The 26,529-nt window shown below is 50.8% G+C and overlaps 2 protein-coding genes across 2 annotated transcripts in view; both read right to left on the bottom strand.

Moving 5' to 3' along the window:
• Nucleotides 1-15,474, bottom strand: part of ptch2 (patched 2) — a 30,311-nt gene extending 14,837 nt beyond the window's left edge. Inside the window, exons 1-7 of the mRNA XM_076972933.1 lie at nucleotides 15,003-15,474; nucleotides 12,786-12,978; nucleotides 2,885-3,074; nucleotides 2,733-2,802; nucleotides 2,537-2,628; nucleotides 732-927; nucleotides 516-637 (exon numbers count right to left, since the gene is read on the bottom strand). Of these exons, the coding sequence (XP_076829048.1) occupies nucleotides 516-637; nucleotides 732-927; nucleotides 2,537-2,628; nucleotides 2,733-2,802; nucleotides 2,885-3,074; nucleotides 12,786-12,978; nucleotides 15,003-15,146 (1,007 nt within the window). The 5' untranslated portion in view covers nucleotides 15,147-15,474. The remainder of the gene's footprint in view (nucleotides 1-515; nucleotides 638-731; nucleotides 928-2,536; nucleotides 2,629-2,732; nucleotides 2,803-2,884; nucleotides 3,075-12,785; nucleotides 12,979-15,002) is intronic.
• Nucleotides 15,475-19,880: 4,406 nt separating this feature from the next.
• Nucleotides 19,881-26,529, bottom strand: part of eif2b3 (eukaryotic translation initiation factor 2B, subunit 3 gamma) — a 42,538-nt gene continuing 35,889 nt past the window's right edge. Inside the window, exon 13 of the mRNA XM_076972095.1 lies at nucleotides 19,881-20,065. Within this exon, the coding sequence (XP_076828210.1) occupies nucleotides 20,013-20,065 (53 nt within the window). The 3' untranslated portion in view covers nucleotides 19,881-20,012. The remainder of the gene's footprint in view (nucleotides 20,066-26,529) is intronic.

Genomic DNA, 26,529 nt, shown 5'->3' with positions numbered 1-26,529 from the left:
GTGCACGCATGCACACACAGACTGAGCAGCAGTGCCAGACATCTGCGGTGTTGTACTAAAGAAGGAGAAGGTGACACTCCTTCGTGTGAGTGGGGAGGAGGTGCATCGTATGCGGCAAACGTCTCTGCTTCTACGACCTCCTCAGAGGTGAGGACCGGGTCACCAGTGCTTCTCCTCCAACCCGAACGCTCCCACTGGTTTAAGATCAAGAGCGGCGGTTCAAAAACACAAGCGTGATGGAGTGACACCGTTTCACTTTGCTTTCTGTCACGTTCTCCGTGACCCTGTGTGTCCGATAGTCACGGCTTGGTGCTGCCGTCTCCCTGCTCGACAGAACCGCTTGTGGATTAGTGGATGTCCATCATAGTTAATTGGCGTGTTCTAGGTTGGAGTCAGTAGCTGAGACCGGTCCCCTCTTGAGTAAGGAATTCCACACATGTGTGAGTTTATTAAAAGTCTCTCTCTCTGTTTCTCTTTCTCTCTCTCTCTTTTGGATGTGCACACGTCTCTCTCACCTCTGCAAAGCACCCTGGGAGTTCTTCGTCCTCTCTCCCAGCAGCAGTTCCTCCTGCCAGTGCATGAACTTCCTGGAGAAGCCGTGACAGCCCCCCTGGAGCTCTGCTGCCACGTCTGGACTCTGAGCGAGAGCACACGCAGGCTTCAACATCAAAGACTACAAATCCCATCAGTCCCTGCGCCACAGCGGGAAGGAAGGGGCGGGGCCGACCCACCTGCTGATGCTCCTTGTTGGGGGCACTGAGGGGGCAATCGGGGTCGCTGGGGTCCAGGCAGGGGCGGTCCATGTACCCGTGACCCACCTGCGCTTTATCTAGCATCTCCCTGAAGCCCTCCAGCGAGGTGAACTGACTCAGCTCTGCCATGAGCTTCAGAGGGTCGAGGTTCATCCACTGTATGTCGGGCATCCCCCTGTCAGAGAGAAAACACCATCCAGTAAGATATAAACAACATGAAACCCTGTTTAATATCAGCTGGCTGTACGTCCAGGCAGGACAGGACAGACCGCCCCTGCTCGGCCTCCAGGGAAACCCCTCTGGCGTTCCTCCCGCCCCCCGTCGCCCCGACAGACAGGTGGGCTCCACACTCTCGCCCCCGTCCTGCCCCGGGCCACCGTGGCCGTGTAAAGCAGCACGCATTATCCTGTTTCACGGCCTGGGCGTAAACGCGGGCGGGCGGCCGCCTCCGATCTCCGCACAGCCTCCCCGCCACCCGTGAGCGGAGTCAGAACAATTACGCCCGCCTCCCAGACGTCTTGATAAGGCATGGGTCCGCCCTCCACGCGGCCCGCGGGCTCGCGCTCTAATTCATGACCCGCTGCTCAGTGCCACAAGGGTCCAGTCCAAACTCCATCTGAAACCTCCCCTCTGTGTCCCAGCCAGCACTGCACAGTACCGAGATGTCCGGCGAGTATATTTCAAGGGTCGTGCTCAGGAGGGGGCCGTTCGAACCAAACCATGTTTCTACCTTGATATTTTAGTTTTTAGTGTCGGACGAGGCCACAGGGAAGTCCAAGCAGAGAGGGTCAGGTTTAAGATGAGCTGGGAGCATTTGTGTGTTCAAGAACTGGACACAGTCAGTGTTGACAGTGTTTCTCACCAGTAATCCCTCTCTAAAATGACACCCTGGTCAGATACATATGCACCCTGCAGAGTGGGGGTGTGGAAGGGAGTGAAAGAGTGAGACACAAGCACTCTCTCTCTCTCCCTCACACACACACACACACACACAGACAGCTCCTCAAACGTTGTATTTCAAAAGGAATAGCCATTGGCTAATTAAATAAATAACTAAAAGACAGGAAGGCTACATAAACAGATCCACCACAGGTAAACCAGGCGAGGGAACTTTTCTAGCATGCTGTAATTTTTAGGCCCCCTCTTCCTCTCTCTCTCTCCCTCTCTCTCTCTCTCTGTCTCTCTCTCTCCCTCCCCCTCTCCCGGTCTGTGGGCTCGCTGCTTCAATAACGCCCATTTTATTTGGTGGACGACTTACAGCTCAGAACCCGGGCGATTACCATGACAATGTGCAGTGTTCCCCGGCACACAAAGCCCGGCCCGTCCTGCCCCTCGCTGATGGACACCCAGTCGTAAACCCAAAAGAATGCGTCCCATTGTGTGACCTGAAAGCCCTGCTGGCTCCTCCCCCCTCCTCCCTCCCAGGAGTGACCGTCTCCTCCCCCCCGCCGCGCACCAGGGTGGGTGGGGTAGGTAGGAGAGGTGTGAGGGGGCTGGACCTCGTAAGCTCCGCCCCCTCAACCCCGACCCCACCACCCACTGCTGTTCTGAAGACGACGACGATGGCCCCAGGCTCAAGCCTCTCGACGCCCCGATCGGGGCGCTCTGCCCGGGTCTGGATGTCGGGTCTGGACCCGCCGGCGTGGGGTTTGGCAGTGGATGTGTGGCCTCTACCAGCAGCTCGGAGCACTGTGGTCGAATTCAGCCTTGCATTGCTGGTTTGGAGGTGTGTGTGTGTGTGTGTGTGTGTGTGTGTGTGTGTGTGTGTGTGTGTTTAGACTTACGGTAAGTAGGCAGAGCCTCCCTGCAGTTTGGATCCTTCCCAGAAGCAGTCCAGAGGAGTCACGATCATGCAGGGGAAGAGCTTGTCAATCATCTACAGAACACAAACGCTCATCAACACACACGTTACAGAAGATAAACGCTCATCAACACACACGTTACAGAAGACAAATCAAGCACCCAAATGCAGTAACTCACCCTCTCGATCATCACGTTCTCTATAACCGGAACTCCCGATTTGAAACAGATTTTGTTAAGGTCCCAGGACCTGCGGGACACATGAGGTCAGACATGAGCGGACGTCTTTAGCTGGTGTGGGGTGTCCAGCTTCGTGAGGAGGTGGGACTCACTTTCCATAGAGCGACACCTGGACCTTGCTGGCCGACAGAGCTGCCTCCAGGTGGAGAAGCAATGCATCCTGGGTAAGAATATTGGTTCCTTCCTGTTTGGGTGTCTGTATGAGCATCTGTGAGGTGAACACCGTCTCATCTCCTTGTTTCTCCTTCGTGTATCGCAGTTCTCGGCTCACCCTACTGCCAGCTGAGAGAGAGAGAGAGAGAGAGAGAGAGAGAGAGAGGGAGAGAGAGAGAGAGGTAGATAAGATAAAAAGTAATTAGTCTCATTCACAGTTACAGCAGCTCACATCTCTATTCCCACGTGCTCCTGGGCTGAACCTGTCTGAACCTTCCCCGTCCAGGAAACACCCCACGGGCTGGTGTGAGGGTCCCCCTGCTAGGGCTGTGTGGAAGGGCGGAGTCAATATGGCATTTGTATATTTACACCATACAGTCCAGTGAGTGTTGGATCTGGACAGAGTGACTCGTTTATCGTTTATTAAGACCCAACAGGACCAACACGCAAGACAGTCGTCTGTGAACACAGGGTTAAGCTGCCGGTGGGCCGGTGTGTGTATGTGTGTGTGTGTGTGTGTGTGTGTCATGGCCTGAAGAACAAAAGCTGGTGTTAGGTTTGGATGAAACACTGTTCGTGTGGTACACAGAGCTGTGATGAAAGGCATCAAAGTGCACAGAGGGGCCCCCAGGGTCCCTCCCCCTAATTACTGCAGGTGGTGGAGAGAGAGAGCATGGGGGAGCTCACAAAACCCAGGCCCAGCCCAGACACGGATCAGTACAGGCCCAGCCCAGACAGGGATCAGTACAGAACTAGACCAGACATGGATCAGTACAGGCCCAGCCCAGACACGGATCAGTACAGAACCAGTCCAGAAACGGATCAATACAGGCCCAGCCCAGACACGGATCAGTACAGCCCCAGCCCAGACATGGATCAGTACAGAACCAGCCCAGACACGGATCAGTACAGGCCCAGCCCAAACACGGATCAGTACAGGCCCAGCCCAGACACGGATCAGTACAGAACTAGACCAGACACGGATCAGTACAGAACTAGACCAGACACGGATCAGTACGGAACCAGACCAGACACGGATCAGTACAGGGCCAGACCAGATACGGATCAGTACGAAACCAGCCTGCAGAGACCCACTGCAGATACTCCATTGCACAGCTTTGCTGAACAAGACAGAATACACACACACACACACACACACACACACACACACACACACGTCCTGGGGGAGCTGAACCAACACAACAAACGCAGGACTGTGTCTGAGATTTGTTAAGAACCTTAAACTCACATTCAAATATACATGCATATAAGTGAACATATACAAACGTGTGTGTGTGTGTGTGTGTGTGTGTGTAGTGAGCCTGCAGTGCAGTAATACCAAATAGCAGTGCATACACTGCCGATAAGAAGTGACATTATCCTGCACGACTGCAAACAAATTGGCCAAATGCACACAAACAATCTCCTGTTCACTGAAGGTGTGAGTTACACACACACACACACACACACACACACACACACACACAATCTCCTGTTGACTGAAGGTGCTAGCTATACATATACACACACAGTCAATCTCCTGTTCACTGAAGGTGCTAGCTGCAGCTACACACACACACACACACACACACACACACACACACACACACACTTCTCCTGCAGCCACACACACATCCCCCTCTCCTACAGCTAGGCTATGTAAACACATTACTTCAAACAACTGCCACACTACGTCCCAAGGACAGATCCATTTGCAAAAATACAAACGCCCACTTGATTACCCCCCCCACCCACCCCCACCGTCGTCTCGCTTCCCTCACGCCATGTTCATATTTAATGCATTCAGGCATCTGCAGGAGTCGAGATGCCGTCCCTGGGCCTGTAATTACAGGGGCTCCTGAAGTAAATTACAGCTATTTGTGTCTGGGTCCTCCCATCTGGACCACCCAGCTAGTGGAGTGAGTGTGCGCTGACGCTAGGATCCAGATGGGAGCTCTGCTCTCTCTCCCTCGCTCGCCCACTCACCGCTGCTGTGTGCTTAAAGGGACAGGCGCACACATACCGCCCCGGCCCGGCGGGCCAGGAGCTGGAGGAGGTCTCGTCCCACACCGAGCGCCTCCGCTACACAGGGATGTGTGTTTAGGAACAACGGGCCTGGCTGTGAGCAGGTAGACCAAACATCTCACTGCAAATCAGTTTATAGGCTGGAGGGGGGGGGGGGGGGGGGGAACGACACGGCTGACTGACACCCAGTGAAGAGAGAGGGAGAAATATAACAGCGAATAAGATCAGAGCAGAATCTGCTGGGAGATTATAATGGCTCTCTCTCTCTCTCTCCCTGCCCCTACCCTCTCTCCCACTCTCTCTCTCCCCTCCCCCTACCCTCTCTCTCTCTCTCTCTCTCTCTCTCTCTCTCTCTCTCATAGCCCTGGGGGTGACATCACCATCATGGGACAATTACCCTCCAGGAGGGTCTGACCACTGCTCGCAACATGGAAGCAAAACAAACTATCCTCAGTCTCACGCACCGTCCACAGTCTTATACAGCCCTGTCTGTGCAACCCCACCACCCACAGGACACCTTACACTGAAAGCTGAAGCCCCTACACACACACACACACACACACACACACTCTGAGCCTGCGTGAGCGCACTTCCACGGCCCTACAGGACACAGTGCTGGGCGGGCCCACTCTCACACCAGGCAGTCTGGACGGTGACGTAATTAACCACAGAGAGGAAGCCAACCCTCCCAAGCTCCACCCCCTTCATCCAAGTGCCACTCCCTCTGCTAGACCCAGTTATTACCAGCCCAAAACTCCTCTTATTGCATACACCCAATAGGACAACATCAGCCATGACACAAACACACAGGTTCTTACCCAGAAGAACTTGGTGCTGACAGCTTCCAGAAGAAACATTCTGGAAACATTAAATAAGATTAAACATGAATCCATATATACGATTTGTTTGGGAAGTGAGGCCATATAACGAACCCAAGCCTATGAGCTGAGAATCTTACACTAGGATCATACTGACTACAACCAGACTACTGACTACTGACTACAACCAGACTAGTGACTACTGACTACAACCAGACTAGTGACTACTGACTACAACCAGACTACTGACTACTGACTACAACCAGACTAGTGACTACTGACTACAACCAGACTACTGACTACTGACTACAACCAGACTAGTGACTACTGACTACAACCAGACTACTGACTACAACCAGACTACTGACTACTACCAGACTACTGACTACAACCAGACTACTGACTACAACCAGACTACTGACTACTGACTATTATCAGAGCTGCTTGTGGCTGTGCACACACACACACACACACACACACACCCCAGTTGCGAGCAGTGCTGTGTTGTGGATTAGCAGCTCTGTCTCCATTAGACCAGGCCACCTTCAAAGTGTTGAGGGCCAGATTAGTGGGATTAGGAGACCTGTGAAAAGACCCATGCTGGTGTGGAGGAAGTCCCACGAGGAAGACTGCTGAGATACACACGTGAGGAAGACTGCTGAGATACACACGTGAGGAAGACTGCTAAGATACACACACATGAGGAAGACTGCTGAGATACACACGTGAGGAAGACTGCTGAGATACACACGTGAGGAAGACTGCTGAGATACACACGTGAGGAAGACTGCTGAGATACACACACATGAGGAAGACTGCTGAGATACACACGTGAGGAAGACTGCTGAGATACACACACATGAGGAAGACTGCTGAGACACACACGTGAGGAAGACTGCTGAGACACACACGTGAGGAAGACTGCTGAGATACACATGTGAGGAAGACTGCTGAGATACACACACATGAGGAAGACTGCTGAGATACACACGTGAGGAAGACTGCTAAGATACACACACATGAGGAAGACTGCTGAGATACACACGTGAGGAAGACTGCTGAGATACACACACATGAGGAAGACTGCTGAGACACACACGTGAGGAAGACTGCTGAGATACACATGTGAGGAAGACTGCTGAGATACACACACATGAGGAAGACTGTGGTGTAGGGGAGTAAGGGGTGTGGTCTGCGGGAGAGTGGGGAGAGGGGGTGTGGTTTACGGGAGAGGAGGTGTGGTGTGGAGGGTGGGGGTGTGGTCTAAGGGAGAGGAGGTGTGGTGTGGAGAGTGGGGGTGTGGTCTAAGGGAGAGGAGGTGTGGTGTGGAGGGTGGGGGTGTGGTCTAAGGGAGAGGAGGTGTGGTGTGGAGGGTGTGGTCTAAAGGAGAGGAGGTGTGGTGTGGAGGGTGGGGGTGTGGTCTAAGGGAGAGGAGGTGTGGTGTGGAGGGTGGGGGTGTGGTCTAAGAGAGAGGAGGTGTGGTGCGGATGGTGGGGGTGGAATTCAACAACAGCAAATGGAGTCAAACTTTTCCCAGCAGCTGAAACAATGTCTGAAAGGGAGTGATGGCTTCATACCTTACCTATAGAAACACTGTGTGTGTGTGTGTGTGTGTACGTGCATGTAAGCACATGTGTTCTTCTGTATGTGCTAAAGAAGGATCTTTTTGTCATGTACAGGTTTGTGCTAAGGTTTGTAATAAACGATTTGTTTAAAAAATAATAAATACGTAAAATGAAGAGAAAAAAAAACAAGCTTGTGTTGCCAGTTGAATCAGACTCTATGAGCGCTGACATAAATTTCCACTAGTGCTGGCATTTAGGGCCTGCTCATTAGCATATGTATGGGCTAGCCTGGCCTAATTATGCTACAGCTAATGCCCACATTAGGCACTCGAGTGGCTGCTAAAACAGCTTAATGTGTAGTTGAAACATACATTCAGCCCATGGTGAAAAGCAAAAGTTTTCCACATTGCTGGTCTCATTCAGACTGGAAATGAATTTATCGAGCCTGAGAGCCCCCCCCCCCCACTTCCTAGAAAATGTTTTTTTTTCCTGCTGCTTTTCTCTGACCAAAAGGGGCAAACTGTTTTCTGGGAAGTAAAAGTAAGATTTTGCCAGAAGTGACCAGTGCCTCAGGGTTTTATTAGGATCAAAGAAAGAAATCTTTATTGTCTAAGAGGGAGAGAGAGAGGAGCAGGAAGGAGGGAGAGAGAGAAGGAGAGAGAGAGAGAGAGATGGAGGAGCAGGAAGCCCCGAGATGGAGGCTCTGAATGTGTAGGTGTAGTTCCCCCACTCTTCACCCACACCACCAGTGGACTACTGTAGTGTAGCCGGGTGTAGCATCTCCATCAGACACGCCCGCCCTGCTGCGTGTGCCCAGACCAGAACACACGCCCCGCCCTGCTGCGTGTGCTCAGACCAGAACACATGCCCCGCCCTGCTGCGTGTGCCCAGAACACACACCCCGCCCTGCTGCGTGTGCTGAGACCAGAACACACGTCCCACCCTGCTGCGTGTGCTCAGAACACACACCCCGCCCTGCTGCGTGTGCCCAGACCAGAACACACACCCCACCCTGCTGCGTGTGCCCAGAACACACACCCCGCCCTGCTGCGTGTGCCCAGAACACACGCCCCGCCCTGCTGCGTGTGCTCAGAACACACACCCCGCCCTGCTGCGTGTGCTCAGAACACACACCCCGCCCTGTTGCGTGTGCCCAGAACACACACCCGCCCTGTTGCGTGTGCCCAGAACACACACCCGCCCTGTTGCGTGTGCCCAGAACACACACCCGCCCTGCTGTGGTCAGGCTATTAGCACAGGAACGGCGGGAAAAAAGAAGCCCACAAATGCGGCGGTCTGCGTTGGGATGCAGAGAGCCAAGGCCATGTGTGCGGTGCTGGTCGGCCCCCACCACCAAACCCCCACCCGCACTCCACCTACCGGGGAGAGGGGAGGATTGCTCAATTCTGTATTCGGCTCCCGGACCACTCTGGAGCAACGGGTCCCGGGACACAGGGTTGCGGTGGAGGGTGGAGGTGGATGGGGGTTGAAATAAACATTTTGAAGTGACCCAGGCCGACTCTGGTCTTGTTTGTTCTTTCAACGGGTGAGGTCCAAGTCTCGGCGGTTCTGAGTTTATTTATGTAGGTGGGCTTCTGTGGCAGGCCATCCCCCTCTTATAACGCTTCATAGAGAGTCTATAGACTCTCTCTTTCTCCGGGACCCTGGACCACTGTGTGTTTTCTAATGAATTATTGCATTTATCTTGACTTCTTTTCCCCTTAAGCCCTTTTGAGATAACAGCTTCAAGCTTCCCTCCGGAGAAAGCAGGGTTAGGGTTTAGGGTTTAGGACTGAGGTCTGGCTAGTTCCCTCTGGCTAGTTCCCTGGGTGATACCTGGTGTCAGCATGTGGAGAAGACTGCTAGCTCAGCCCCCTCCTTACCCAGAAGCCCGCGCTACTCTTCCCAACATGCCTAATGTTTTCACAGCTTGCCTGTGTTACCCACGTCAAGCGCACCAACACTGTGTCAAGACGGATGAGACAAATGAGGGGTGAGACACACACGAGAGCAGGAACGGCTCCTTGTTTAAAAAGCACCGCTGTTCCTGCAGGCGGACGCACATTTTTGCAGAAATCCACTAATGACTGTTTAATTCCCCACAACCCTTCCGAGAGGTCTCCATTACTCAAACGATCACATGTGCACACAACAAAGCTCGCCCGGGGCTCCTCAGACCCGCCACAATGGGGCAGATCGTCAATAACTAACTGCTGTTTATCCTTCCTCTGGAGAAAGAAAACGTCCCACATTCTCTCACGAGTGGCTATATGATTAAAACAAGATGGCGGCCACCCTGTAGACTCAGAGTGAGAGCCCAGATGAAACAGTTCCCAGCTTGTCTTCCTAACAAATTCTCCTCAGGAACTCTGACACACACCTCAAACAAGGTGTCCCAGTATAGGACACTGGTGTGGCTGAGGTCCCAGCTCGCTAACCCAGTAACCTGTAACCCACTCTATTACCCATAACCCCCCCCCCCCCCCCCAGACTCCATCAACGTTTCTTCTTCCTCATGACGGCTGTAGTTCCACATTCCTGGTCTTCTATGACTTCAGCACTCTAACCAAAAAAGGCTCATTTTTACATGGGTTTCTATGAATGCCAAATTCAGCTTTTAAACACCAAATGAGAGACAGAAGGAAATAACCCAAACACAGAGTCCTGTCCACAAATGGAAACATTAAAACAGAGGAACAGTGACCATGACTAGTTGAATGTGCCGTCCGTGTGCCTGTGGTGTCTGCTGCTGGCCGCTAATCAACGGGCCGCTTCTCCCGTGTGTCTCTGGTACACAGACGAGGAGGCAGCTCAAAGCCTGCAGGACAGTCAGAGACACAGGGACAGTCTGCTCAGAGACACAGGGACAGTCTGCTCAGAGACACAGGGACAGTCTGCTCAGAGACACAGGGACCGTCTGCTCGGAGACAAAGGGACAGTCTGCTCAGAGACACAGGGACAGTCTGTTCAGAGACACAGGGACAGTCTGCTCAGAGACACAGGGACAGTCTGTTCAGAGACACAGGGACAGTCTGCTCAGAGACACAGGGACAGTCTGTTCAGAAACACAGGGACAGTCTGCTCTGGGACGCAGGGACAGTCTGCTCAGAGACACAGGGACCGTCTGCTCGGAGACACAGGGACGGTCTGCTCGGAGACACAGGGACGAGGAAGCTGCTCAGAGACACAAGGACAGTCTGTTCGGGGACGCAGGGACCGTGTGCTCGGAGACCAAGTGCGTCCCCCCCGTGTCCCACGGCTCCACAGTGTCCTGGCATTCTGAGGTCACTCTGAGAGGTGGGAAGTGCCACAGACACCCGGGTGGTCTGGGAGGACCAGGAACACAAGGTGGCCAGGGTGACATTTGTGCGGGGGGCAGGGGTTGGGCTGAGCTGGGGCAGTTACAGCCTTAGGGGTATGTGTGTGTGTGTGTGTGTGGGGGGGGGGGGGCTTGGGTGGCTGAGGAGGGGCAGATGCTCCTGACTGCACAGCTGACAAAGTGTGAATCTCCTTATCCCCTTCTCCCTCACACACACACACACACACACTCCCTCACACACACACACACCACACACACACACTCCCTCACACACACACAACACTCACAGCACTCTCACACACACACACACACTCCCTCACACACACACAACACTCACAGCACTCTCACACACACACCACACACACACTCCCTCACACACACACACCCACACACACACACAACACTCACACACACACTCCCTCACACACACACAACACTCACAGCACTCTCACACACACACACACCCACAGCACTAACACACACACACTCCCTCACACACACACACTGCCCAGCTGAAGAGAGCTGTCTGAGCACTCTGGGATGTGCCACTTCACTAATCCAGCACATTAATTCCCACAGTCCTCTGAGTGCCATCACAAGACAAAAGACTCATGAAATAAACACTCGAAAACATTGATGTCACACAATTCATTAAAAGTCCCTTTTCTTTGTCCATGAGACTTTTGTTAGTGTGTGTGTATGTGTGTGTGTGTGAGAGAGAGAGTGTGTGTGTGTGTGTGTGTGTGTGTGTGTGTGCGTGAACGAACCTCTCCTTGTTACCAAACCACTTACTCCCCATTCAGTGCTGAGCCGCTTTGTCAATGGGCTATTGGGGGAAACAACAGAAGCAGAAACTTTAGTAACATGGGCCCCGCCTCTTAAAGGCACAGCGACCCATTTCAGCGAGTCTGCCGACACACACACACACACACAACCTGCACTTCATGTCTGCTTCACATTAACAGACAAATTCTGTGACAACACCTGGCAATTCCCTCAGTGAACACTCACTCGTCCGCCCAGCCAGAAGCGTCTACAACACCAGCTACATCAACCACCTGAAATATTGAAGGAGCACCATCAACTGGCCAAGAATCAGCCTGTAGCTCAGATGTTCCTCTCGTAGGCTCAAAAAACAACTACAGCAACTCCCTGTGTGTGTGTGTGTGTGTGCATACACGTGTGTGTAACAGGTGGGTAAACTTCAGCTGTATTTACCACCCCCACTCCCCCGTGCGGAGGAAGGGGGGGCGGTATTGTTGAATGGAATCCTAGAATAGTTAGGGACCACACAGAGAGGAGGAGGGGGCGGGGTTAGAGGGGGCGGGGTGAGGGGGGCGGGCTCCAAGATGAGGCTCCAAGATGGTGAACGATTCACGATTCACACAGCCCATCTGTGCTGGGGATCAGTGGCCCGGCGGAATCCAGGGGGGCTTAGCAGGAATTGGGTAGTGTGAAAACCAAATAAAGATGCCTGAAAAAACACACGGATAAGTGAGGCATGCAAAAATGTGTGTGTGTGTGTGTGTGTGTGGTGGTGGTAAACTACATGTTGCACAGGCACCAGTGGAAAACACTCTGATGAGAGTGAGAGAGAGCTGGTTTGTCAGAAGGAGAAACGCGTGCTGAACGTGACAGAAGCTCTGGAATTCCTGAGGCCACGCTCTGTGTGTGAGGACGTGTCCAGAGCACACGGCCGTCCCACAGAGCTGCGAGGGGATCTGCTGCCCAGCAACCGCACCACCAACCCCCACATCGCATTTCCCATAACTCTCTCTGTCTGTCAGCTTGTTTGGGGAGTAATGAATAGAGAAAACCACTGCAAAAATATTCTAGAGCAGAAGGGTCTGATGGGTAAGGTCAGATAGTGTTCTCTTTCTCTCTCGCAACCTCCCCCCACTCTCTCTCTCTCTCTCTCTCTCTCTCTCTCTCTCTCTCTCTCTCTCTCTCTCTCTCTCTAGACCCCGACCCCACATGCATACAACCTGACAACACAACAAAACACTCACAAACAAGCTTATCTGGACTGCAGGTATGAATTTCCGAGACGGGAAAAAAATAAATAAAAACAGCCTTCCCCAGTTTCAGCGTCCCAGACGGGCCCCGGACTCACCTTCCACCCAGAGGCGCTCGATGTCCGTCTCGATAGCGGCCACGCGCAGGCCCACCGACAGGGCTCCGAAGACGAGCAGGCCGATGAAGAGCACTTTGCCGCAGTGCTGCTGGATATGACAGCCCAGGGAGAAGAGCAGGACCTGAAAGCCAGCTCGCAGCCACAGTGGGGCACTCCGCCCTGACGTCTCCCCCTGCCACAGCGGAGACACACACTCAGTCACTGTTCACACACACACACACCGGGCACACACACCTGGACGTGTGCGCTCCGGCGTAGGGCACGTTTTAAAGAGAAACAAGCGATTCTGCACCCAGAGATTACAGACTGAGCACAACAGCCCGAGTCTCCAAAACCCAGCAGTAAACAGACCTGCCAACAGACCTGCCAGCAGTCAACAGACCTGCCAACAGACCTGCCAGCAGTCACACATCAGTGTCATTACTAACGCTCCCTTGATCTTCAGCCAGAATGATAAACATACATCGTTCTCACTAACTTAATTATATATATATATATATATATATATATTATATTATATAACTTACGTATATACTTCAAAAACAGTATTAGAAGATTTAAGTTTTTTAAAAGAAAATCTGTAAGATTCAGTTTATAACATTATCGAGGAATAATGACAGAACAAAACAGGTTGGCCAGGTCATAATTCACTTTTAGAACAACCAACATCCATACGGTGTTAATCTGAGCTAAATGCATTTACTCTGTTTTATGAATGACCGAGTGATTCAGCCTGACTTCAGTAGCATGTGTAGACTTATCTTCTCCATCCACAGTGACCTGGGATCAGTACTGACACTCAGAGCTGGAAACTATTACACAACCTGCTGACTGGAATGCTGACTCTGAACTGGACTACTGAACGAAGGCCATGGCTGGTTCTGGTTCTGGTGAGTTGTGCTGGATCTCCCAGGCCTCTCTATCATGTAACGCTTACTCGGCTCTCGGCTGCGAGAAACAGGAAAGGTCAACCCAGAGCGACCCACTTCCTTGTGCCAAACCAGTCACACACGGCACTGGTGCAGACCACACACGCGCACAGCTCTGCAGAAACCTTCATTAGCTATCACATTAAACGCCGCCTTTACGAAGCTTGACAGCTTTCTTCAAACAAATGGTCTGTGTTCAGAGAAGCCTGCTGTAAGTGTATACTGAGAGTACGATCCTACCGAGAGAGCAGATTCTACGATCACATTACCCACCACACCATATTATTCTATCTCATCAGAGACGGGTCAGACTCATGTTGGACGGTGGACATGATGACATTTAAACAAAATTTAAATCAGACTTTGTTTTTTCGGTATAAGAAAGTGTAATGGGTAGAGGTGTTATAACTGCTATAACTAATAATGCTATAGCTGTTTCAACTGTTCTAACATAACATAAGATCTGGGCTAAGAAAACAAGGTGTAGATATATAGGTGTACATCTGAAGGTGTACAATATGTAATAAATAACAACAAATATCTTATTTTTATCAAAACGGTCCCGTGTAAACAGAAGTCTTAATTGAAAGGTACTTCTCCACGATCTCCATTACTTTATTATATCTACTCTATTACAGTAACCACACAACTACTGTGTGTTAAAACGTATGGTTTCAAAGGCAAGTCTACCGTGATCAAATCAAGGAGTCCTTTGTAATCATTCCTCCTTGAAACACTAAGAAGTTTCTTTTAAACGCCACTATGTGGTCCCGCTTTGGTTCTGATAATGGGAGATCTGACACATATCCAAGCATTCATGCGGTTCGCTGGTACGTTGTCACATACAACTTAATCAGTGAATTCCCGCACAGCACCGGGTCCAGTCAAACAAATTCTGCTACTCGGTTCTCTTGTTGAGATGTTTAAAACACAACATCTCAGAACACCAAGCGGCAAGATCCTAAAATGAATGAAGGCTCGTCTTCAGCTCCTGGTTCGCGTGTGGAAAGTGGGCGAATGGGTCTCATTACTTTTCCAACCAGACTTTACAAACAATCTAAGCGTAAGTATATACACATATATATCTTACATGCACACAAATATCTTATTCTGAGTTATATACACACGACTATCTTAACTTCTAAAACACACCATGCAACTTTAAGAACAAATCACAGTCATTTAAATCCCCACACGTTAGAAATTGCATATGAACATCAAACAGTGGCCCGTGGTTTATATTCCTCTTACGAATTGGGTTTATCACCTTAGAAATGTGTTTGAGCGCAAAAGCGCCGTGGCAGTAACCGGGTGTGCGCACACCCGAGCTCACGGGCGGCGTGGAGCGCGTGTAAGTCGGGGGTAAATCTCCAAAAACACCGGCCCCCGGGACTCTGGGCTCCGAGGCCATGGTCCAAACGAGACAACACGGCACCGAAATAAGTCAAAGAAGCGCGTGTCGACACAAGCGATAATAATCCAGAATAAAGAGCGCGCGCGTCCACGGCGTCAAGGTTTAAAAAAGATCTTCTGGTCCATCCCAACATTATGCGCTCGAGTCCGTGTAGATCCTCCGGTCCGCATCGGTCCAGACGGCGGGTAAACGCGCTTGAAGCGGAGGAGATGGCGAGAAGGTTCCTCGCTCTGCTGGGCTCCCGGAGCGCCTCGGTGAAGGTATCCTCTATGCAAATCAGCCAAGGCGCTCCGCTTCTCATTGGCCGAGGAAGAGGCAAATTACTTCGCGAACGTCTCCTATTATTAGCTGCTAAGCAACAGCTCGCCAAAGTGGAGAGCGGGACCACCCAGGCGGCCCTCCTCCAATGGGAGGGGGGAGGGGGGGAGCGCGCGCGGGGGCGTCAGGGAGAGCGCGCGGCTCTTTCAGTGCGCGCGGCGCCCCGCGCGCTCCTGCAGACGCGCATGCCGTGTATTGATACAGGGAGCGGAGTTTTCTATCAATGGCGCAGGGAAGAAACGCGGCGCAGTTGACAAACTTTGACTGGTCATTAAAAACTCAAGTGCGGCTGATAAAAGTTCACAAAAAAGAGGAAAAGGGGCAGTTTATGTCGCCCGTTAGATATTTATTACGTTATGTGTTAAACACATTATGTAAAGTAAAAAAGAGCTTTACATTTTCCGGGTCTTTCCCGGAGGTTAACAGTTTAAAGCCAAAACACACACACACACACACACACACACACACACACACACACACACACACACACACACTCTCTCTCTCTCTCTCTCTCTCTCTCTCTCTCTCTCACACACACACACACACACACACTCTCTCTCTCTCTCTCTCTCTCCCTCCCTCTCTCTGTGTGTTAGTTACTGAATATACTTTAAATTCCTTAGATATTTGGTGGACGTTCTCCTTGTAATAGAAAGATAAGTAAAGCTTCCTCCATCCGGGCCACTACAGAGAAGAGGGGAGTTCACGAGCCTCATCATTCTTGATGGACAGAAATGTTAATGAACGTTTCACCCCCCCCCCTGTTATCGTACCGTTACAGCGGGTATCTGGGCTGAAACGGGGACAGGGACTGAGGTGAAGATGCCGCACAATGATGCAGGTTTCTCAGATGTGGTTTAATTCGATGAGGGCGCGAGCAGCCGGGTCTGGTGGACTAGGTGGAATGTGAGGAATGATTCGGGTGCGCTAAGGGGGCCCTGTAAGCCTAACAAACTGAGGGAGGTCCGGGCCGAGGTCTAGAGGCCTTGGATAAATAAACGCGGGAGATGACCACGCGCTATCCAGAAATCTGCCATCACATGGGCCCCAACGTAAACGTCTGCAGCTCGCGCAGAACCGCGCGGAACCGGGACCGCAACAGTTCACGTGCTCACCCGTCACGCGACAACCGAGAGGGGTTTGCGTAGAGCAAGCATGTTTTTGTTTGTTTCTGTTTGACACAAACCCAAACTCGCCTTTATGTAACGGATTGACTGGTACCGCCGAACTAAAATGATTGCTCTGAAGCACTAACGAGTCGCAGCTGGCAGGAACGAACCGCGTCTTGTTTAATCCGGATTGATAAAGCGTAGGAGACACGGGCGCCGTCGGGGAGACACGCAGCCGAACCATCGCACAGGCGGTGTAATCCGGCACCGACAGGTCCAGAACAACATTTCAGTCCAGACTGACCGCACCTGGATTATCTCGCTCTGACGTGACCACTCATTTAAAACTACCATTTTGACATTTTGAGACATTCAAGATTATTACATTCAATCCTGGATTATTATTAATTTATTAATTAACTTGTAGCCTGATATTTGTGTTGAGATATGCTAATGTGACATCATGATAACATCTTGCAAAAAAAAAAAAAAAACAAACAAAAAAAAAAGCCACAGTTGAGTTTAAAATCGTAGCCCTGGTATCCTGTGTCGGGCTCGGACAGGCGTGGGGGTGACCCTGTTCTCCCGCTACGCCCAGGGCGTGTTTGGTGAATGTTTACAAAGCTTCAAAGGCTCAAAGGGCCCAAAGTGCATTGTGCCATGGTGATGTGTACATGTTGGCATTGTGAGTCTCCACCAGTGGCCAAAGAGAGAGACATGCCACCCACAGTCACAGATAAGATTCATTATGATAATATATTTCTCTCCCCCTTTGTCATCGTAATGAATGGGCCCTGCACGGTTCTGGGGGGGGGAGGGGGGGGGTTGTTTGTGGCCCTTTAACAGTGGCGTTGCTGGGGGGGCAGAACTAGCAGGTGGCTAAAAAATCAGGACGTCTTGTGTCGTAGCTTCTTTAAGTGTGACCCCAGGAGGCTGAGAGAGACACTCAGGTGAACTGATGATGACGTCAGGGACTATAACGTGTTTCAGCATCATTAAGCAAAAAAAAACTGTCAAAATGATCATGAATCATCTGGCAAATAACCAACATGTCAGTTCTTGTGTTTTTTACTCACATTACACACATTCATTCCCATTACATAAATGGTGTTGCATCATCTATACTGAGCACAATGATTTATCATTTTGGAAATAGTTATCCTGACTGCACTATACACATCTTGACATGAGGATTTTAATATTGTTGTCACCTACAAGAACTGTCGAATCAAACACCACCCACACGCATGTATTTATGAGGCTGTTAGGAAATGTAATAGTGATGAAACTGAGATTAATACCACTTGGCTGTTGAAGTGATGCTATAACTCGTCACTGGTGTTAATCAGTGCTGAGGGTTCATCTCACATCAAGGCTGCTGTAGATTAAACAGGGCTGGTGGCTCTGGGATTACTGGGCAGAGGCCCGGCTCGATGGCGTCAAAGTCCACCAGCGTCCCGCCACTCTCCCACGTACCACGACGTTCTAGGCCACACGGTCCGCATCCCGGCTTTGTACGGCCGCTAGACAGTAGCGGCTGTTGAGTGTGTGTGTCCTGAAGGTGGGCGGAAGGCAGGCGTGCGTGTGTGTGTGTGTGGGGGGGCATCTCAAAAGGTCCAAGAAAGGGAGGAAGCTTGTTTTCGGGCTGGAGAACACAGGAGACAAATTGAGGAAGTGTTGTGTTAATGTGTGGAGGTCAGCAGCACACACACACACATACACACGTGGGTTTTCTGCCACTTGGGTGGGCTGAAACAGCCCTGCATGCCAGCACCCCCACTGCCACACACACACACACACACACACCTCCCACTCCAAACCCCACCCACACAAAGCGGAGTCATTAACTACTTCTCTCATTGGTCAGCAAGGCCACCCCTCCCATCAGCCCTGGGGCACGGCCTGCCTCCGTCTGGATGTGTTTCAGGTTCGGATTTACACCCTGATCCTCGGGACTCCCGATACCTCAAGCTGTGGTGCAGTCATGACACCCACCCCAATCAACCAATGATATTCAAACACATCCTCTTTCGAGATCCAGACCGGCGGCTCGACCCCTTTACAATGTCCCCCGCCATCCTGGAGGAAGGCTCAGGAACTGGACACTACCCCTACCAGACCCACCCGGGCCAAGGCGACGAGCCCAAGGCAGCGGCTGTGTGCCGGGCCGCTGAGGAGCAGGGCTAAAGCTAACGTTGCATCCCCACTAACACACAGCACACGACCGACTTCCAGAGCACAGGCGTGTGGGAGAAACACACGGCCTTTGACATCTCGATTCCTGTGTGGTCTCCACTTTTTAGACGAGAAGACAAATACAAACAAACAGGCATTGATCGAGCTCTCGGGAGAAAACCCAGGCAGACCGTTCTAACTCCATCCTAACAGACAATTATCGCCAGCCAGACTCGGAGACGTGATAAACTGCCCCAGGTGCTTGGTTGGGGAAAAAAAAAAAAATCACAGCCAGGGGGCGGAAAAGGATCCCAGCAATAGCCTCCTAAGTGCAGGCATCAGGACGGCGAGGCCACGAGGGCCAAGCGCTAGGAAGGGGAGAGGAGGCACACGAGGAAAAACAGAGCCCGCGAGAGCCAGGAAGACGAAGAACTCGCGCCCGGCTCAGAGCTGACGCTAAACGGCTCGGACGGGTCGAGGAAACGGCGAGAGCAGGCGGAGATAAATCACTGGGCCGAGAATCTTCAGGAGGAACTGGAACTGCAGGCCTGTAATTTAGGAGACGCACGGGCAGTGGAACGTCATAAATCTTTTGACAGCAAAGAGAGAAAAATCTTTCAAAAGTACTTGGTGTTAGCATCTTCAGAGCGGGAAGAGGGGGAGGGAGGGAGAGAGAGAGAGAGAGAGCGCTAGCGTGTAGGGTCTCACTGGGTGGTCCACTGCTCTGCCTTGTTGTGTACAAATAAAGTTAGCCCTATTGTGGTTAGCCATCTCCCCTGACAGCTGGCTCAGGAGACTCTCATGGTGGACATGCAAAGGGTTTCTGGTCAAACACTACCAACAAACACTGATCTAAAAAGCACCACACATCACACACTTCAAACTGCGTCCTACAGCCATTATAGCCTGTCCACCACCAGCGGACACAGGTCTCACCCAGCACAGACAGACAGGTCTCACCCCAGCCGCAGTGAGACAGGACGTCAGCCATGTTGCTCGGTGCACCAGGGTTGCGGCCACACGGTTCATTATTAAATGTGCTTATTCCACCTTTAAAAGTGCAGTAGTTTTAATAAAAATCAGATTTTAAACAGAACATTCTGAAAACTGATGACACAGACAGCTGAGATAAATAAATTCATTTTTATTAGGTGTTGCTCTGTAAAAAAAAAACCAAAACCATGTTCATGGAGGTCTCCCGAGGGCGGCGAGGTCTTGTGGTCTGCTCCGGTGGGGCGCAGGATTGTCCCCCCCCGCCGGTCTAGATCTCCATGAGTTGGTCCGATCCAACGATGACCTCGTTGGTTCTTTCGGCTGCACGAAAAAGAGTGAGAGCACTCAGAGTTGCCAGGCAACGCCCCCCGTATCTCAGGAGGTGAACATTCTGGGATGGTCGATTATGGGGTGGCTTCCACGAACCCAAAGACCACAACTATGCAAATGTCGGTATTTAATACACAAACAAACAAAACCCCCCTAAAGTCGTGCGGGGTCGGTCAGGCCAGCTGAAACGCTGAGTCTCACATTAATGTGTGTGCGGACGGAGAGAGAGGGGAACACTCGGATCTACGGCCTTCTGCACTACACAGCCATGCAGACAGCTGGACCCCACAGCAGAGGCCGCAGGTTCTAAATACATCCGTCTGTCAGAGAGACGGACACACAGGAAGACCAGCAGAAGAGAAGACAGGGCGTCTCTGAGGTCAGTGTCAGAGTACAGAGACACCTCTTACCAAGAGGGAGTCTGCACACAAGGAGCCTTTCTAACCAATCAACATTCAGGACACCAGTAGAGTATGGCATGGCAGGAAAATGGAGGGATACAGAGAGAGAGAGAGAGAGAGAGAGAGAGAGAGAGAGAGAGGGAGAGAGGGAGAGAAAGACAGAGAGAGAGAGAGAGTGAAAGAGAAAGACAGATGGAAAGAGAGAAAGAGAAATGGAGAGGGAGGGAGAGAAGGAGAATGGTAAAATGTGGAGCGGGGCAGTGTGAGGGTGGTGTATGTCATCACCCTTAGATTCACCTGTGAGGCTCCAACACCTGTCAGGAAGACACGCAGCGCCTGGGTGGTCTTACAACACACACTCACACACACACGCACACACTCATACACACACACACACACACACACACACACACACACACACACACACACACACTCATACACACACACACACACACACACACACACACACACACACAAATATGCACACACACAACCCCCACTCACACATAAATACATACATACACACACACACACACAACCCCCACTGACACAAAAATACATACACACACACATTCCCCACACTCACAGAAATATACATACACACACACACACACACACACACACACACACACACACACACACACACACACACACACACACACACACACATTCCCCACTCACACAAATATACACACAACCCCCACACTTACACAAAGATACACACACAACCCCCACTCACACAAAGATACACACACAACCCCCACTCACACAAAGATGCACACACATAACCCCCACTCACACAAATATGCACATACACAACCCCCACTCACACAAATATACATACACACACACATTACCCACACTCACACAAAGATACACACAACCCCCACACTCACACAAAGATACACACACACACAATCCCCGCACTCACACAAATATACTAGGGGTGTCACGATTCTCTAAATCCTCGATTCGATTGTATTTCCGATTTTAGAGTTACAATTCGATTCTCGATTTACAGCAGAGAGGTCTATGCCAGTTTTAGATTAGTCTATGGCAGGGGTGGGCAACCTATTGCACGCGTGCCACCGTTGGCACGCTGAGGCATAATCACTGGCATGCGCCACACTGGACCAGCATCAGCAAAAAAAATGTAATAACAAAAAATCTCAGACAGAGAGCACGATCCTCCAATTAAAATCGCTCCTCAACGCTCTGCACTCAACACCTGCCACTCAAATAACCCTAACGGCCGCACGGCGCTGCGTGTGACGTAATCCCTGAGCCGCGTCAAGGCTGTATTATTTATAATGGATTATACTTTCGCGAGTGACTGTAGCGCGCGACTCCGCGAACCTGCGGGAACGGCGGAGTCGTTTATATTGTTTGCAGTGTTCTCCAAAACAATATGTGGTAGTATAAAGAAACACCCCTCAAAAACAGGGGAAGGAACATTTACCTGATGAAAATTAATGTTGCTTTGTGTTTCAGGTTTGAAAAGTGCTGGAATTTAGGCTAAAGTACTTGAAAATGCTTGAAATTGTAACTACTTTGTTTCACAACAAATATCTGTCTGACTGAACAGTTCACTTGTATTACGTTAACAAATACGAGCCTCTTGTAATTCCAGGACGAAACATGAGAGAACGTGAAGACGTTAAGATTGGGCGTTTTGAAAATAAACAACCATTAAATAATGTGATAAAAAGCGAATTATTTCGAATCATTTCGAGTATATGTATAAATATTTAACTTAATTAGGTGCTTTAATTCCACCTTCTAAAGGTGTATGAGCCCAGAAAACATGACTTGGTTCATTGTGCTGAAGCGCGGCGCGTGCGAAGTTACAAAATTCGAGAGGTGCACGACCTTGCGAATCATCAGCACGCACTGGCGGAGCCACCGCGATTACGTCATTTTCAGTGCGTGGATCCTCGCGACGTGTCTAGTTTAAACCAGGGCTGTGTTCGAAATAGCCTACTACATACTACTGGCGTACTGATCGAGCCCCAAATCAGTATGCCGTATGCAGTATGTGACCAAAATGAAAATTTCCAGTACGCGAAACATACCCGGATGACCTACTACTTCCGCAAAATATTCCAGTACGCGAACAGAGCTATCTTTGTGGTGTACTGCATCCCATCATGCAATGCTACGTTCACGTGACCACGTAGTATGCTTTGCTTTTGTCGCATACTGGAAACTGTACTGCATACTACTACGAGAACAAGTATGCAGTATCCAGTATGTAGTAGTCTATTTCGAACAGAGCCCAGGGCTGTGTTCGAAATAGCCTACTACGTACTACTGGCATACTGCTTGGGCCCCAGATCAGTATCCAGTATGCAGTATGCGAATAAAAATAATTTTTCCAGTACGCGAAACATCCCAGGCTTTACTTTGCGTAGTGTGGGTGCTTGCGTAGCTTAGAGGGAGGGATCATGGATCCTCTTATTGACTTCGAGGCTCAAGATCGTGACATAATTTCGATTTCGATTTCATATCGAAATCGTGACAACCCCTAAAATATACACACATAACCCCCACACGCACACAAATACACACACACACACACACACACACACACACACACACACACACACACACACACACACACACACACACACACACACACACACAAATATACACACACACCACTCCCACACTCACACAAAGATACACACACTCACACAAATATACACATACACAACCCCTACACTCACAAAGAAACACACACACACACACAACCCCCACACTCACACAAATATTCACACACACAACCCCCACACTCACACAAAAATATACACACACTCACACAAATATACACAGGCACAACCCCCACTCTCATACACACACACACACACACACACACACACACACACACACACAACCCCCACACTGACACAAATATACACATGCACAACCCCCACATTCTCACAATTATACACACCCACACACACACACAAATGTGCATACAGACGTGCACACACGCACAAACACCTGGCCACATGCACACACACATGCGTACACACTCGTGGCCACATGGGACAGTGTCAGGACAGTGCCAGACAGGGCCAGGACAGCATCAGGACAGGGATCTAGAGCAAAACTGAAAGCACAAAAAACACACCTCCACATGGACCTTTGTGTCTGCTACAACAGCAAATAGACCAAAGTGAAGTTGCATTATTTATCTAAAAATACCTACAGCCCAGAACCGGCAGAACTAGTGATATTTCCCCAGTATTTAAGCTTGTGGTGGGCTCCTGGGTGTTTCTGGGGGCTCTTTGAGCTGATGCCTCCAGGCTACTTTGTGTTAGCACTGTGTACATGACCCAGCACCACACAAAGGACTTTTTCAGTCCTGCGGCGTGACATCAAACGCGAGACACGACGATTCATTTCAGGAGTTCAGGCACATCAAAAATACACAGAGATTTGACACTTTGATGAGTTGGTTTCTTTGCTTTTGAACTAAAACATTTTATTTTGCCTCTGAAGTTTTCGACGGCGTATCATGCCCTCAAGTTATTAAATGCAATGTTTTTTGTTTATGTTTTTTTGTTAATAACAGGTTACAGTAACTCTGTTCAGGGCTATTTCAGGACTATGGCTGCTTGTTGCTCTTGAAGCTGTGTGTGTGTGTGTGTGTGTGTGTGTGTGTATGTGGAGGGGAGGACAGGGTCCAGCTGTAATTTGGGATTTCCTGGGGCACCCCTGTCTTTAAGGAGGTTACGGTTGACTAATTGAGTTCAGCTCACAGGTGACCATGGAAATATGGCAGTGGGTTGGAGTGTGTAGGGATGGGGGCCTGTGTGTAGGGGTGTGTGTGTAGGGATGAGTGTGTAGGGGTGTGTGTAGGGTGAGTGTGTGTGGGGATGTGTCTGTAGGAGTAGGGTGTATGTATAGGGATGAGTGTATAGGGGTGGGGGGAGTGAAGAGGTGAGTATGTAGGGGTGTGTGTGTGTGTGTGTGTGTGTGTGTAGGGGTGTTTAGGAGTGGGGGTTGTAGGGGTAGAGTGTGTTTGAGGGGGTCGTAGTGGTAGGGTGTGTTTGAGGGGGTTGTAGGGGTAGAGAGTGTTTGAGGGGGGTGTATGGGTAGGGTGTGTTTGAGGGGGTTGTAGGGGTAGAGTGTGTTTGAGGGGGTTGTAGGGGTAGAGTGTGTTTGAGGGGGTTGTAGGGGTAGTGTGTGTTTGAGGGGGGTGTATGGGTAGGGTGTGTTTGAGGGGGTTGTAGGGGTAGAGTGTGTTTGAGGGGGTTGTAGGGGTAGAGTGTGTTTGAGGGGGTTGTAGTGGTAGAGTGTGTTTGAGGGGGTCGTAGTGGTAGGGTGTGTTTGAGGGGGTCGTAGTGGTAGGGTGTATTTGAGGGGGTCGTAGTGGTAGGGTGTGTTTGAGGGGGTCGTAGTGGTAGGGTGTGTTTGAGGGGGTCGTAGTGGTAGGGTGTGTTTGAGGGGGTCGTAGTGGTAGGGTGTGTTTGAGGGGGTCGTAGTGGTAGAGTGTGTTTGAGGGGGTCGTAGTGGTAGAGTGTGTTTGAGGGGGTTGTAGTGGTAGGGTGTGTTTGAGGGGGTTATAGTGGTAGGGTGTGTTTGAGGGGGTTATAGTGGTAGGGTGTGTTTGAGGGGGTCGTAGTGGTAGGGTGTGTTTGAGGGGGTCGTAGTGGTAGGGTGTGTTTGAGGGGGTCGTAGAGGTAGGGTGTGTTTGAGGGGGTCGTAGTGGTAGGGTGTATTTGAGGGGGTCGTAGTGGTAGGGTGTGTTTGAGGGGGTCGTAGAGGTAGGGTGTGTTTGAGGGGGTCGTAGTGGTAGGGTGTGTTTGAGGGGGTTGTAGTGGTAGGGTGTGTTTGAGGGGGTCGTAGTGGTAGGGTGTATTTGAGGGGGTCGTAGAGGTAGGGTGTGTTTGAGGGGGTCGTAGTGGTAGGGTGTGTTTGAGGGGGTTGTAGGGGTAGGGTGTGTTTGAGGGGGTTATAGTGGTAGGGTGTGTTTGAGGGGGTTGTAGGGGTAGGGTGTGTTTGAGGGGGTTGTAGTGGTAGGGTGTGTTTGAGGGGGTTGTAGTGGTAGAGTGTGTTTGAGGGGGTTATAGTGGTAGAGTGTGTTTGAGGGGGTTATAGTGGTAGAGTGTGTTTGAGGGGGTTGTAGTGGTAGGGTGTGTTTGAGGGGGTCGTAGTGGTAGGGTGTGTTTGAGGGGGTCGTAGTGGTAGGGTGTGTTTGAGGGGGTCGTAGTGGTAGGGTGTGTTTGAGGGGGTTGTAGTGGTAGGGTGTGTTTGAGGGGGTTGTAGTGGTAGGGTGTGTTTGAGGGGGTTGTAGTGGTAGGGTGTGTTTGAGGGGGTTGTAGTGGTAGGGTGTGTTTGAGGGGGTTGTAGTGGTAGAGTGTGTTTGAGGGGGTTATAGTGGTAGAGTGTGTTTGAGGGGGTTATAGTGGTAGAGTGTGTTTGAGGGGGTTGTAGTGGTAGGGTGTGTTTGAGGGGGTTGTAGTGGTAGGGTGTTTGAGGGGGTCGTAGTGGTAGGGTGTGTTTGAGGGGGTCGTAGTGGTAGGGTGTGTTTGAGGGGGTTGTAGTGGTAGGGTGTGTTTGAGGGGGTTGTAGTGGTAGGGTGTGTTTGAGGGGGTAGTAGTGGTAGAGTGTGTTTGAGGGGGTTATAGTGGTAGAGTGTGTTTGAGGGGGTTATAGTGGTAGAGTGTGTTTGAGGGGGTTGTAGGGGTAGAGTGTGTTTGAGGGGGTTGTAGTGGTAGGGTGTGTTTGAGGGGGTTATAGTGGTAGGGTGTGTTTGAGGGGGTCGTAGTGGTAGGGTGTGTTTGAGGGGGTTATAGTGGTAGGGTGTGTTTGAGGGGGTTGTAGTGGTAGGGTGTGTTTGAGGGGGTAGTAGTGGTAGGGTGTGTTTGAGGGGGTCGTAGTGGTAGGGTGTGTTTGAGGGGGTTGTAGTGGTAGGGTGTGTTTGAGGGGGTAGTAGTGGTAGAGTGTGTTTGAGGGGGTTATAGTGGTAGGGTGTGTTTGAGGGGGTCGTAGTGGTAGGGTGTGTTTGAGGGGGTCGTAGTGGTAGGGTGTGTTTGAGGGGGTTAT

The sequence above is a fragment of the Brachyhypopomus gauderio genome, chromosome 14 (genome assembly GCF_052324685.1).
Source record: "Brachyhypopomus gauderio isolate BG-103 chromosome 14, BGAUD_0.2, whole genome shotgun sequence".
In the NCBI taxonomy this organism is placed as follows: Eukaryota; Metazoa; Chordata; class Actinopteri; order Gymnotiformes; family Hypopomidae; genus Brachyhypopomus; species Brachyhypopomus gauderio.
This window is presented reverse-complemented; position numbering and strand designations above follow the sequence as displayed.